The sequence below is a fragment of the Zootoca vivipara genome, chromosome 7, assembly GCF_965207765.1.
Source record: "Zootoca vivipara chromosome 7, rZooViv2.hap1.1, whole genome shotgun sequence".
NCBI classification, from domain to species: domain Eukaryota; kingdom Metazoa; phylum Chordata; class Lepidosauria; order Squamata; family Lacertidae; genus Zootoca; species Zootoca vivipara.
Genome location: NC_142590.1, coordinates 81,059,409 through 81,074,224, shown reverse-complemented (window position 1 = coordinate 81,074,224; position 14,816 = coordinate 81,059,409). Strand labels below are relative to the sequence as shown.

At 45.7% G+C, this 14,816-nt stretch overlaps 1 protein-coding gene across 2 annotated transcripts in view; it reads right to left on the bottom strand.

Moving 5' to 3' along the window:
- CASS4 (Cas scaffold protein family member 4) overlaps positions 1–14,816 on the bottom strand; it is a 34,120-nt gene continuing 19,304 nt past the window's right edge. Inside the window, exons 2-7 of one of the 2 annotated variants that reach the window (XM_088674671.1) lie at positions 14,207–14,635; positions 8,166–8,264; positions 6,044–6,193; positions 3,676–5,049; positions 2,982–3,062; positions 1–1,482 (exon numbers count right to left, since the gene is read on the bottom strand). In XM_088674671.1, the coding sequence (XP_088530797.1) occupies positions 1,069–1,482; positions 2,982–3,062; positions 3,676–5,049; positions 6,044–6,193; positions 8,166–8,264; positions 14,207–14,635 (2,547 nt within the window). In that variant the 3' untranslated portion in view covers positions 1–1,068. The remainder of the gene's footprint in view (positions 1,483–2,981; positions 3,063–3,675; positions 5,050–6,043; positions 6,194–8,165; positions 8,265–14,206; positions 14,636–14,816) is intronic. The other variant, XM_088674672.1, reaches the window with a different exon arrangement.

The window sequence follows — 14,816 nt, the reverse complement described above, 5'->3', positions numbered from 1 at the left end:
TCACTTATTGATTTAAATTTATTTATTAAAAGACTTCTCACTTAAAATGTATCAAAGCAGTGTACAATGATAAAATTACAATAGAATTACATCAAACTGCATAAATACACAATAAAACAATGAGCAAAGGACAATTAATGGTTGGTAGATATTTGCATCGATTAAAAAATGTTTTAAACTGTTGATGGAAACATAACGCTGAATGTGCCTGCTGTATTTCTGAGGAGCGACTATTCCATAGCACTGGTACAACTGTAGAGAATGGCCTCCTCCTGGTTGTCACCAGATGGACCAATGCAGGTCATGGCACCACTAGGAGCGGTTCCCCTGAAGATCTTAATGAACAGACAGGATCATATGGAAGGAGGCGCTCTGTCAGATAACTGGGTCCCAAGTTGTTTAGGGTCATATAAGTCCATAACAAAACCTTGAACTGGGCTCAGTAGTCTATTGCCATCCCTTGCAGCATCTTCGAGAGAGGTGTCACATGTGTGCAGTTAGAAGCATAGCTGCCACATCCTGCACCAGTTGCAACTTCCACATCAAGCCTAAGAACAGACTCACAAAGAGCACATTACATTAATCCAAACTTGTGGTTACCAACGCATGGGTCACTGCAACCAACTTATTTCAGTCTAGGAGTGGTTGTAGTTACCATTTGAAGCACAAAAGTTGGCCTCCAGGGACACTGATTTTTCCAGGAGCACCCTCAAACTACACACGTGTTCTTTCAGGGAAAATGCAATGCATTCAGAGCAGGCAGCCCATCTAATTCCTGGAACTACTCACCCACAGGGTCTGCCTTGGTGGAATTCAGCTTCTGTTCGGCCCTATTGTTACCTTGCACTGTGAAGGGACTGCAGTTGCCAGCCCCCACTTCCACCACTCCAAACCTTCCTGTGTCAAATGGGAAGTTCTGAAGGGGGGTTGTTAAAAGTGTTTCACTGAGTGCAGCTAGAATCCTCCCCACATTCAAGAATCTTGATAGCACAGGATTTCTGAGCGAATGCCTGAATCTAAAGACCTGTCAGTATGGGGTATCCTCAGAACACCAGAAGAATGATGGCTTCATTCCATCATTGCTCGGAATTGCTGTGTATACTTCAACAGCCCATCAGCTTGAGTCTGAAGTTCCTTCATTGCCTCGGGACTTGGATATTGCATTGCAGCATTTTTCGTTGCAACTGCCAAGTTCTTTAGCAAACCACAAAAGTTGCTGCTGCCATACAATATCTCGTTTCGATCGGCCTTCTGAAGGGCTTCCTGACATAAGGCGTCCACCAACTTTTGGCCCACCATAATTATCATTTTGCTGTTGGCTATGAAAACTTCAGGAGCCAGATCGTTGCTAAGGCTTTTGTGGAAAACACCAATGGCCTTCTGGACAGCACCGAAATATAGTCTGCAGAGATCGGAGAGGACCATCTTCTTGGTTGAATCCTCCTTGCTCACAACATTATGCCTCATCATAGGTGGAGAATCCTAGAGAGGAAAAAACGAAAACAAGAACTATTACTGAAAGCTATCAACATTCAGCATTTTTGCTGATGCAGCAGCAGAAAAAGCTAATGCTATTCTAGGTTGCAACAACAGAAGTATAGTGTCCAGATCAAGGGAAGTAATAGTACCACTCTATTCTGCCTTAGTCAGACCACACTTGGAATACTGTGTCCAATTCTGGGCACCACAATTTAAGAAGGATGTTGACAAGCTGGTATGTGTGCAGAGGAAGGCAACCAAGATGATCAAGGGTCTGGAAACAAAGCCTTATAAGGAGCGCTTGAAGGAACTGGGTATGTTTAGCCTGGATCAGAGGACACTGAGAGGAGATATGATAGCCATCTTCAAATATCTTAAGGGCTGTCACATGGAGGAGGGATCACACTTGTGTTCTCCTGCTCTGGAGGGTAGAATTCGAACCAATGGCTTCAAGTTGCAAGAAAGGAGATTCCAACTAAACATTTGGAAAAACTATCTGACAGTAAGAGCTGTTCAGCAGTGAAACAGACTCCCACAAGAAGTGGTGGACTCTCCTTCCTTGGAGGTTTTTAAACAGAGGTTGGATGGCCATCCGTCATGGATGCTTTAGCTGAGATTCCTGCATTGCAGGGGGTTGGACTAGATGACCCTTGGGGTCCCTTCCAACTCCCAACCTGGTACCTTCCAGATGTTGGTGGCCTCCAACTCCCATCAGTCCCAATGAGCATGGCAAATGGTCAGGGATGATGGGAGTTGTAGTCAAAGACAAATTGGAGCGCATCAACCTGGGGAAGGCTGGGTGTAGTTTTTTTGTAAGGCATTCCATCACATCAGAAGTAAAGGTTATTTACTAATACCAGTATACTCAGAAGTACTACAGTTAGGGACATAGAAAGCTGCCTTATGCTGTATCAGACATTTAGCCCAGCTTGGTCTATTATGACTGGCAAAAGCTCTCCAAGGTATCAGGCAGAAGTCACCTGTTACCAAATTATTTCCTCTAGCGAAGTCGGGGATTGAACTAGGGTGGTAACTCAATTTATGGAATGTTATTCAATTAATTGCATATGTTACCTGTCAATTAATTAGAGAATAAAATCTGCATAAATCTGCACATGAGAAAATGGTGTTTTAAGATTATGTGTGCATGTGTCAGTCATCATCTTTAAAGAGACATTCCACTTTCTTTCACACAAGAGGGAATGTTTCTTGGTACATCAGGGTTTTTAATAACAATACATTTGGGAGCAGGGAATATGCTGCCTGATGAACTGTGGGAAACTGTTTCAGTTGGTCAAAATGTCTATTACTCAGTTAATCTGTTAACAGATCCATCAACTAAATGTTTCAGTCATAATTTCAATGGAACAAAGGTGTAATTTGAAGGATTATAAACCACAATGGAGAACCTCCAGTGAAAAGGAGACAGTGGTGTGGGAGTGCTGAAAAAAATCTGAACCAGATTTATAATTTTAGATCTTTGCTGCAAAGAATAATTTTACCTTTATTTTTAACTTGGCATTCTTCCTCTCCACCTTGCTAGATGAAAGAGGTGGTTGTGTCTGTTCCGGTCCTGGTGATTTCTGCAAAGGGGGAAGAGAAATAATATTTAACATAAATGGCCATAATCCTTAAATGGGAAAAAGACTACATGTTGTATGATCATGGATTATTGGAAATCCTGTCCAAATGCCCTCTGAGCTCTAAGCCTTTTAAAATATATATTTTTTAAAGATATTATCAGAAGCTGTCTTATAATGAATCTGAACATTGTTCCATCTTGCTCAGTGTTGTCTACACTGATTGGCAGCAGCTCTCCAGGGTTTTAGGCAGGAGTCCCACCTCACCCTACCTGGAGATGCTAGGGATCGAACTTGGTACCTTCTGCATGCAAATAAGATGATCAACCTCTTAGCTATGGGTAAAGACACATAGACATTTTTTGTTCCACCTAGCTTCCATTGTCACTACATTTCTTCTAGTATTCTACCCTTTCTGTTTATTCTATTTTTGTGATTTTCAATATGGACTTTTGTTGTATGTTAGCTGCCTCAATAATCTTGGACTGAAAGGCGTATTACTGGAAATTTTTAAATTAAAGTTCATAGGTTCAAAATTGGAGTGGTAGGTTTTCTAGTTTAATTAATCTAGAATGAAAGGCATGATATTGTGCATGTATATCAAAGCCCTACTGACCTGTTGCTGAATATAATCACAAACTTCAGTGATGGCAGCTTTTGCTTTCTCCAGACATGGGCTATTTTCTTTTGGCTTATCTAAAATATGTCTTAAAAGAGAATCTACCCGCTGTTCAGCTCCAGGCTTAATTATTTCATGCTCTGCACCAACTCTCCATTCCTTGCCTTCTTTCTCTTTGCAATTCTTTCTGAAAAGTAGCTTCCCGTTAGCTATGATGATAGAAGCAAATCTCTTGATGTCATCTGGAATGGTGCGAGCAACCATAACAAACCGATCCAGATCGTCTGGGTTGTTCTGAGGCTTCTCAATGACTAGAACATCGAGCGACCATTTGCAGTTATTCAAAGCCTCTCTCGTTTCCACCAGCATTTGAAACGAGTCCGTGAGGATATTCAGCTGCTTTTTAATTCTCGCATGAAGTTTACTGTCCGAGGACTGAGCAGAGTTTCCTTCAATGGCTCTAGCAAAGTCCAAGAATTCTCCCAACGAGACCCTTATGTGGTCAACCGCTCGGTGGATTTCGTCAAGGTTTCCCACCAGGTGTTCTTGGTATCTCCACCTGCTGCTCACAAAGATCATGAGACTTGCAATTGAACTGGACACGCTATGCTGGAGCTTAGTCAGTGTTTCTATGGCAAACTCAAGTTCCATGGTTGCTTCTTTAGTGGGTTCTTCTGATGAGGAAGAAGGGGCAGATGAAGAGGATGCTGCAGATGAAGAGGACTCAGTGGAAGAGCTTGACCATGTTGATATGGTGCTGGTTCTGCTGTCTAGACTGGAAACAGACAATCGGTCTTGGTCTCGTTTGCCATCTGTGTAATATGATAGAGGGAAAACATATGTGTGGTCTCCAGAATTAGGACTCTGTGTGTTTTCTTTCTTTTGAGACAAAACGACAGGCATTCCTCTTGGTATATCATAGACAGTCTGTTGATGGCTCTCCTTTTCAATCATGGAGGACAGCGCACCCGAAGGAACATCGTAGTTACCATTCTGACGCTGCACTAAGGCTTCATGTGTGGATGGTATGTCATACAGAGGAATTTCTGGAAGAGTTAGTTTCCTTTGTACAGGTGGAACATCATATACTTCTGAAGTTACCAGTTTGACTTCATTATTTGTTGTTGGCAGGATTTTCTGCGTACCAGAATCGAGCCTCATTGGTGGTATATCATAAAACACATGTATATTTGGAGAACGATTCTGAAGAGCTGAGTTTAATCCTGCTTTTTCGGGTGACACAGGTATATCATAGATCCATTCTGATTTCCGAAGGTTTGGCAAGGTATTGTAAGGACCCAGGTGCTTTCCTTGGGGCCCTCTTTCTATAATGTCACGTTCTCTTGAAAGTGGTGTGGGAATGACATACACCTGGAAAACAGCAAAGCGCATGCTATTACAACTGAAATTATATTCCACTTCTACAAACTCAAAGCAGTGCACAAAAGAGAAAAAACAGAAACCCATGCTAGCAATTTTTAAACCAAATGTAACAATACAAACATAACGAAACCTCAAAAAATGCCCTAGGCTCAGACCCCCCAATGCTGCTTGTAGTGTTGTTCAGAGGACTGCTTCCTGACACTGCCAAGTGTCAGGGACTGGGCAGAGGAGGAATGATGGAGACCACCTCCCCAGCTTAACCCTTCCAGGGAGGAGCAAGAGGAAGACAGTGATTTACAACAGAGGTCACAGCTCAGAGGCAGATGAGGGGAAAAGTTGGGAAATACTGTAGTGGGAGAGGAGGAAGAGGAGGAAGAAGCACCAGCGGGGCAGCAGGTGAGAGACACAATGTCTTTAGAAAGTGTTGCAGACACCCCCCTCTCAGAACCTGGCGAACCTTGAAAGTAGGAGAGCAAAGAGCTCAAAGACATAGGGCACGTAGCAGCACCCGTAGGAGAGATGATGAGACTGACGAATGAGGAAGTGAGAGAGACGGAGGGTGGAGATTCACTCGAGACAGAGACTGGGTTCCATAGCCTGTCCCTGTAAATACTGAATAAAAAGCAGATGGAAAGAAACGTTCCTTGTCTTTGTACGTTCCTGGGCAACCGGCTAGGAGTCGCTGGCAGCAGCTTGACACCAAGGAAGCCCAAGATGGCCACCAACAGGGGAGAGGCTCCATCCAGTGCCTCCTCAGATCTGCAGCTGTCTGTATCTGCAAGCCAACATTGGAGGTAGTAGCCAACTTCTTGTTCTCCCTTCAAACTCCAGCAACTGACCTTAAGGACCCGGGTTTTGTAGTAGTCACACGCCAGTTCAGCCCATCCACAACCAGGTCCCCATGATAAGAGTAGCATGACTGGCAGAGAACGACAAAGCTTCATGATCCACACAACAAAGTATTTTCTCATGCTGAACTTACATTTTCTAAGGAAGACTCTTGCAGTGTGTGAGTTCGTGGCTTTTCTGGGCTCAGTGGGATATCGTAATGCTGCTGTGCTGTTCCCAGGTAACATTCTTTGGAGGGGAATAGTTTGGAGCCCTTTCTGGAAGAGGGTGGTGTGGCAAGACCCTAGTTAAATTGTTAAAAAGAAATTAATCTGTATGCTTTACCAACAGCGCTGGGGGAATCATTGTATACATTTATTTCAATGCATGCAGAGGTTCTTTGGATTTGGTCGTTATGAGTCTCCCTAAGTTTCCCCAAATTAAAAGAAACAAAATAAAAAAATTCCTTCCAGTAGCACCTTAGAGACCAACTAAGTTTTTCATTGGTATGAGCTTTCGTGTGCATGCACACTTCTTTGTCCTTATGCCATTTTCTGTATCTCTGTGAATGCAACTGTGTAATATTTGGAAGAGGTTTTAATGTCAGGGATCCGGCCTGGCATTACCATACTGAAGCATCAGTCTTCTGCGGAGGGCCCAGAACTGATGCCTGCCCTGGCATCACTTTAACATTTCCGAACTGCCGGCCTTCTAGGGCTTGCCGATCAGAAGGTCAGCAGTTCGAATCCCCGCAACGGGGTGAGCTCCCGTTGCTCGGTCCCAGCTCCTGCCAACCTAGCAGTTCGAAAGCACATCAAAGTGCAAACTGATAAATAGGTACTGTACTGCTCTCGCGGGAAGGTAAACGGCGTTTCCGTGCGCTGCTCTGGTTCGCCAGAAGCAGCTTTGTCATGCTGGCCACATGACCTGGAAGCTGTACGCCGGCTCCCTCGGCCAACCCCAGAGTCGGTCATGACTGGACCTAATGGTCAGGGGTCCCTTTACCTTTTACATTTCACTGGAACATTGTGGGCTGTTAAAATGGTACCTGCCTCATGAGGAGTGCTGTTGTTGGGTAAGACAGTGGGACAAGGGCATGGCGTAGAAAAAGGCATATCAGGGAAAACCATGCTAAGTATGCTGCCAGTCCTTGTGGCAACCTATCAGGGACTCCCAGGAAGTAGGGACTGAGATCTAGCCAAGTGTTTTGTTTATGTCTCACAGTCAGAAAAGAATAGGCCCCCGCTATTGGAAAGTAGCAGCGAGACTCTCAATTGGCCAAGCCTGGTATGAAAAGCTGGAGTTTGACCTTCTGTTTGGTATTCCTTAGGCACCATTGGCTGTTCCTGCTTCCCAGCCACCAATCTGCACAATCTAGATTGTGCATAGCCCAGACTAACACTAAAATCTGTTTAATTTTTTAAAATTGGTGTCTGCAAATGCGACATGAAGGCTGTCAACATCAACCCTGCCATGTGGGAATCCCTTGCAAACAACTGCAGTGCCTAGAGACAGGCAGTCAGGTCATGTATCCATAGCAGTGACCGGAGGAGGAATGACTACTGGGAGTTGCACAGAGAAGAAACGCCGGGGTAAATCTGCAACAGCACAGCCAGATGCCGTCATCTGCCCCAACTGCAACAAAACATGTCTGTCCCATATTGGTCTCTACAGCTACAGCAGGCGCCACAACCTTCCAACAGTTTGACTTCACCCGCAAAGGCTTACTCCTCCATTGTCTCCCGAAACAGAAGGTTGCCAACAACAACACTAGCACTTTTGACTGCAAAGACAAATATGCAAACATATAAAACCCAAATGAGCGGCTAGGCAGGAATTTCACTGGTGGAGTTAGAGGGATCTGCATGGCTCCTGGTCATTTCTGTACTGTCAAAAAAAAATCTGATTGCATTATAATGGCACGCTGAAAGAGAACGAGCACTAGATGGCAGAGTGGCTTAATAAACGTATTTCCGGAGATCTGAATTAAAATATGGATCTACTCAATGCAGTGGCATAGCAAGGAATGCTCAGCCTCTACAAACAGAGGTTGACTTTAAAAGAAAAGCTTGTCTGAAAATAAGGCAGGGAAAGGAGACCATGTTATCTGACGCCTGTGTTGTCGCAGGCACAAACTAGCTGCATGGCCTTCAGCTAGTAGGTCTCCACACACTACTGTACAGTTGTGGTTTTTTTAGAAGGATAGCTGGCAATGATTTTTAACTGACTGCCTGTTGTTACCTGATAGCCATATCAATCAAGGCAGAGGGCCTCACCTGTGTGAATACATGATGCTGTGGCGATGGGACATCGTATATATCACTTTTCCTCTCCATTGCTGATGCCCAGGTTGCTCTGGGAAGAGTGTAGAGGTGCTGGGAAGAAAACGATGAAGAAATTGAAAGGAGGTTGCAGGATCTGTGAACATTTTATAAAGATCAGTAGCTATTGTCAGTCAATTTTTGTGCTGGCCCAGGAGCATGTGAGCAGCCAGTGCATGTGTTTTAGCAGAAGTGTTGCATGCTGCAAGCCACCTGCCCCATCAGCAGTCTAGCCGCAGCATTCTGCACTTGCTGGAGGTTCCAGACCAGGTCCAAGGCCAGCCCTGGCTAAAGCTCATTGCAGTACTCTAGTCTTGAGATTACTAATGCATGGACTATGAAGCTGGTAAAAAGGCATTCTTGGCCACCGAGGTGTCTGCGGAATGAGGTTGTTCTTTGAACAATGATTTCCCATTTTGGCCGTTTTTGTCTGGCGGCCAGACAGGAGAGGTCCTGCTATTTTCTCCAAACAGATGGCTGGAAAGACAGGAGAAACTTAGTGCTATAAACCCTAGAGAGGAGGTAAGCCCCGTCCCTCTAAGATCCCCACTCAGCCGCCATGTTTACTCCTATAGAAAAGTTGGAATAGAATGGTAATAATGTACTGTGTGTCTTTTGGGAAAGCTATTCTCTCACCCAGAGTTTTACATCAGAAACGTATCAATGTTAGCGGCCACACTGCCGAAATATTGCGACCGTGAAGCACTATAATTCTATTAAAACACTATAATTCTATTAGTTGGTCTCTAAGGTGGCGCTGTGGTCTAAACCACAGAGCCTAGGGCTTGCCGATCAGAAGGTCGGCGGTTCAAATCCCCGCAATGGGGTGAGCTCCCGTTGTTCGGTCCCAGCTCCTGCCAACCTAGCAGTTCGAAAGCACGTCAAAGTGCAAGTAGATAAATAGGTACCACTCTGGCGGGAAGGCCACATGACCTGGAAGCTGTCTACGGACAAACGCCGGCTCTCTTGGCCTACAGAGCGAGATGAGCGCTGCAACTCCAGAGTCATCCGCGACTGGACCTAACGGTCAGGGGTCCTTTACCTTTTAAGGTGCTACTTGAAGGAATTTTTTTATTTTGTTTCTATTAAAACACTTCACACTAAAGTTCTATTAAAATGAGAACCAAATAAAAGAGACGGAATGGGGACAGGACTGCCCCGTTTCCTTTATGCTTTAGTTTAAAAGAGTCTGATCAGAGCACTGCTGCGTCAGCTGCCACCAGGTAAGCTCACCAGGTGAGCCCACCAATGCAGGTGAAGGCCCAGAGAGCACTTTGCCCTCTCAAGCCTGGAGCCAGCTCTGACAAGAATAGACACAGACAGGAACATAGGAAGCTGCCTTACATTGAGTCAGATCATGAATCCATCTAGCTCAGTATTGCTGGAGTCTGGTAGCAGCTTTCCAGGGTTTCAGAAAGCGGATATGTCTAGCCTTACCTGGAGATGTCAGGGATTGAACCTGGGACCTTCTGCATGGAAAGCAGATGCTGCGCTGCTCCCTTGAAGGTGCTTACAAGCAAGACCCTGGCATGTGTTTCATCAGAGAGATGTTGGAAAGTATGACCATTCCAGAGAAAAACCACTCAAACTTCTGTGTTGCTAGCGGCAAGGAAATCTGCCTTGTAAACGCTGAGCACAGTGCGTCTACCTATTCTGAAGCAGTTCATACCCTCCCCACACCACCAAATTTTGTAAACAGATTGCAACACTGGAACACCAAGTGTGTCACCCCAGGAAGTTTCCAGGCGAGGTTAGAAGCTGAAATATTACAACACGAGAAAGATCAGAAAGGCTGTGAAACGGAAGGGAGGTCCCTTCCCAGGGCCACTGGCAACACTCCATGGGCAGGTCGCCTCTAAAAGGCAGGCAGGCAGGCAGTGCAGGTTTTCAGCTGCCCATAAGGCTACCAAACACTTCCTAGGAAAGTATTGATCAAATCTTCAGGGGCAAAGCGAGCTCCACCCCATGAGACGGAAATGTTTGATAGACAGCCAAAGGGTGCAAGAGGTTGGTGGAGGAGAACCATAAGTTACAGGGAACCGGCGAAAAACTAAATGTGAGCAATCGACCACATTTCAAACCGCATTTTTAAAAGGAAAGGCCAGCACCCACCTATCAGGAGCCAGTTTACAATATCCTGAGCAACCAGTTAGAATAGCGGGCTGTATCTAATGGTGCATTTGCACTAGTGGAAGCATTTTTTTTCTTGCACAAGTCAGGGCACTGGATTTTCACTGTTTCTTCCTGCCATGTGCAGCCCCCTGTACCCCCCCAAAAAAAATCTCTTCCAAGTATTACAGCACAGAGAGCTGCAATTGTCAGAGAGGACTGGTGAGAATGGGGTGCCTTGCCCTGGTCTGATGGAAGCATTTCCACTTGTTCAGAGCTACCACTGGGTACAACCCACAGTCAGTATATTTTCCTCTATAGCTGCATCCGGGGGTGCGGGGAGAGAATCCAATGGTTAGATTCATGATTCAAAAACCAACCCAATAACTTTGAATCTTCCAGACCTGAAAAATTATCAGCAATTTTGCCTAATCTAGCATTCTTGGACATGGATATCAAGGGTGTTGTGGCAGCATGCGTGCTTCTACGTACAAACTTAAGCATGTGGAAGGGGTGGGACTGCACCCCACTGGCTCTGCCCCATTGCACCAGCCCCACCTCTCGATGTCCTTTGAATGGGACATGTGGGAAAGGAGCATCTATACAACGGGGGGGGGGGGCATGATCACACCGAGTGCCTACCTACATGCTCCTTTCAACTCAACCTATGGATGGCAGCAGCAGTGTGATTATACTGAACCTTCTTCAGTCATTTAGCACACTCATGAAGAAGGCTATACTCTCACTGTCGTGTGTGAATTGACTCCTTGTTTTTAGGGGAAATGTTGCTGGAATAATGGAGATTTCCACCACAGAAGCTTAAAGACTGGGGTGTACACAAGTGAGTCTTCCTCAGGCAGATTCCGTATTAAGAGTCTCAAGCAGAATGGCAATGGTTTTGGCCGGCTGCTCGGGGAACAGCTGATCACCCGCCAGCTGTCTCCCTGCAATTTGGACTACCCTGTTGCTATTCCTGCACCCAGCTAGGGCCATTCACCCTCCGCGTTCTTTAAGTGTGTGTGCCCGCACGTGTGCTGGTGTGTGTTGTGTTGAATTGCTGCGGCACACTTGTCCTTTGTAGCGACAACTGTGATGCAGGGTACGACGTAATCCCAGAGAACGTCCAGTGCTCAAGATTGTTGTTGTTTTTAGCTACCTGTTTCAAAGAACTCCTAAAGGTTCAGTTACTTGCTCTTTTTCAGCATTTAAAGCTGTTTAGGAAGATGAAGAACTGCTAAACTCAACCAGGCTAAGTTGCATACCTCGGTTTACAAACACAATTGGTTCTTAACCTGAAGTGTACTTAACCTGAAGCGAACTTTCCCATTGAAAGTAATGGAAAGTGGATTAATCTGTTCCAGACAGGTCCGCGGAGTACTTAAACTGAAAAATACTCAAACCGAGGCGTAGTTAAACCGAGGTATGACTGTACTTTGGCAGTGTGTCTCCAGTTGGGGGGTCAGCCCAAATGCCTCTGAGAAAGTTGAGGTGTCAGTGAGCCAAGGAGGCAGATGCTTATGAAGTGGCAAGCAGCAATCCATCTTGTTTTTTCTTAACTACCAATTAGTTTCCAGGTGCAATTCAAAGTGCTGGATTTTGACCATGAAAGCCATATACAACTCAAGGCCACAAGGCTCCCCACATGAACCAGTCTGGACCCTGCAGTCTTCATCAGAGACCCTTTTCTGTGTGCCCCACCTGAGGGGGGTGCAGAGAACCTGCCTTTTCTCTGCAACGCTCATCTGTAATGCTCTTTCCAGGGAGATGTGCCTGGAAAGGTAGGACTTGTCTTCAGCAATAGGTTGCTGGTTGTGTGTTTTATGCATTTTGCATTGTTCATTGTTGGGGTTTTTTTAAAAAAATTGTTTTTATGTGTTGCATTTCACTTTATAAAGCAACTGATAAATGTTAATAATAATGATGATGATGATTCATATTTATATTTTGAGGGGGGGTTGTAGCTCTCTGGGGGGAATAGGGGGTCTCCTAACAACACTAGCAGTTTCCAGAATTCTTTGGGGGGGAAGCCATGACTTCCTAAGGTGGTACAATACTGCTTTCAATGTATAGTGTAGAGGGGGCCTGAACCTAAGGGCTTCCAGCTATTCCTCCAGAATTTGTGAGGTTCTCAGGAGGCCTGGGGCAAAGTCTCCTCCTTTGAGGGTGGGAAAGAAGCCTTGACATGTCATCGAATGTCATCTCCAGGTTAATGGAGGAATTGCTTCTGTAGCCTGGTAATCTCACCACCAGCCATACCCCGAGTCCTTCTGCTTTTCCCTTCAGAAGAAAACGACCCAAACCTGGGCTTATGACAACAACTACATAGGAAACTGTTTCATGCAGAATCAGAAACCATTGGTTCATCTGGCTTAGTACCGTCTACACCAGGATTGGGGAACTCTTCTAGGAAACCTTCCAGGGGCCACATGCCAGAGGTGGGCGGGGCCAGAGACTACAGTGGGTGGAGCAATGCATGTAGATTTAACGATACAACCCTCGCTGTTCTTCACCCAGGAAGGCAAGAAGCGTTACCAGAGTTCAAAGATACATTCTAGTCAGGCAAAAGCCAAAGGAGTGTTGCCTGTGGAGAAGGGCTTTAGCTGAGGAGGAGGTGTGGTCCAGAGAGAGCCCCAAGGGCCAGACAGACGACTGAATTCGGCCCTTTGTTCACCATTGCTGTTCTACCTTGGGCTTTAGGTGGGGATTTCTCTCCGTCCTATCTGGAGATGCCAGGGATTGAACTTGGAAACTTCTGCATACAAAGCAGATGCTGTGCCACTGAGCCACGGCCCGCCCCTTGCCAGAACAGGGTCCCATTAACACTTCCATATATCCCTGTCCTAATAAATTGTACCTAAGTCCACCTCAAGATCAAACCTATCAATTCTGAAGGAAATCAGCCCTGAGTGCTCACTGGAAGGACAGATCGTGAAGCTGAGGCTCCAATACTTTGGCCACCTCATGAGAAGAGAAGAATCCTTGGAAAAGACCCTGATGTTGGGAAAGATTGAGGGCGCTAGGAGAAGGGGACGACAGAGGACGAGATGGTTGGACAGTGTTCTTGAAGCTACAAACATGAGTTGGACCAAACTGCGGGAGGCAGTGGAAGACAGGAGTGCCTGGCGTGCTCTGGTTCATGGGGTCACGAAGAGTCAGACACAACTAAATGACTAAACAACAACAACAACAAAGTCCACCTAGGCCAGGAGAAGGGCCGTAGCTCCATAGTAGAACATCTGTTTTGCATGCAAATAATCCAAGCTTTAATCCCTGGTGTCTCCAGGTGGAGCTGGGAGAGAACCCTCCCTAAAATTTCGAAGAGCTGCTGCCGGTCAGTGCAGTTAATATTGAGCTAGATGGACCAATGGTCTGACTCAGTATAAGGCAACTTCCTGGGTTCATTCTTTGCAAGAACGCCTCTACCAGCAGCAGGCAGGTTGATGGTCTACTGAAAATCAGCAAACGGTCTACAGTGGACTACACAACTACACAAACCTACATGAAAGGAAAATAAATATGTGTGTGATATTATTATACGATGAACACGCGGGCAGGATTTGAACTACGAGCAACAGGAGGAATTAAAGATTGCAGTAGTTTTGTCAAGCTTTAAGAGAGAGGAGACAGTGTGCAGCAGAGGAAGAGAAACAGAAGCACCATGGGAAAGGGATGGGAAGTCAGAAAAAAAGTTTATACTTGTACTGAAATGTATGTGTGAAATTTTGGAAAACTTAATAAAAAAAACTTCAGAATGTTTGTGTTTAAGGGGAGGGGGAGGCAGAGAGAAGGTGGGTGAGACAAAACAAAACACCACATTATACTGTGGGTCACCATCAGTGCCTGTTTGCTCCCTACTTTCCTCTTTTAGGGTTTGCTTGCCTCTTTACCTGGTCCGATGAACTTTGGGTCTTTTCACTGAGCAGTGCAGCTGCCATTGCTGGCACTTGGTAAACTTCCGGTGTCAGCGGGTAAGGAGCAGAGGGAGGAGGAGGAGGAGGCATAATCCAGCCGTCCATTTTTTCATAGACGGGTAGTGGCACAGGAGGCCTGCACCCGGAAGGAACCTGGTAGACAGTCCGTGGCGTGCTTGGCGGTCCTGGGGAGCCAGGCTGGATGGAGGGAGGAGCCTGTAAAGTGGTCAGGAGCTGGAGGCGATTTGCAGGAGCCATGCCTTGCTTTCCGTGAAGCGAACATTTCCACCAGCCCTCGCTCCCGAGGAGATTCTGATCAAGAACCGTCAGGATGTCTCCTCGGCGGAAGGCGAGCTCATCTGGACACTCTGCTTTGTTGTCGTACAACGCTTTTGCCAAAGTGTTCTAGAAAGAAAGAGGCTAGGCATAAGGCAATGATCAAGACTATGGGCATTATTTCAGATAATGAAATAATGCTCCATACAAAAGCGTATGTTATTTTATTTATCTTATTTGCAGTCTGCCCTTCACCGTATGGTCCAAAGCATGGCCTAGAAACATTATACAGGCAACGACCGTTTTATAC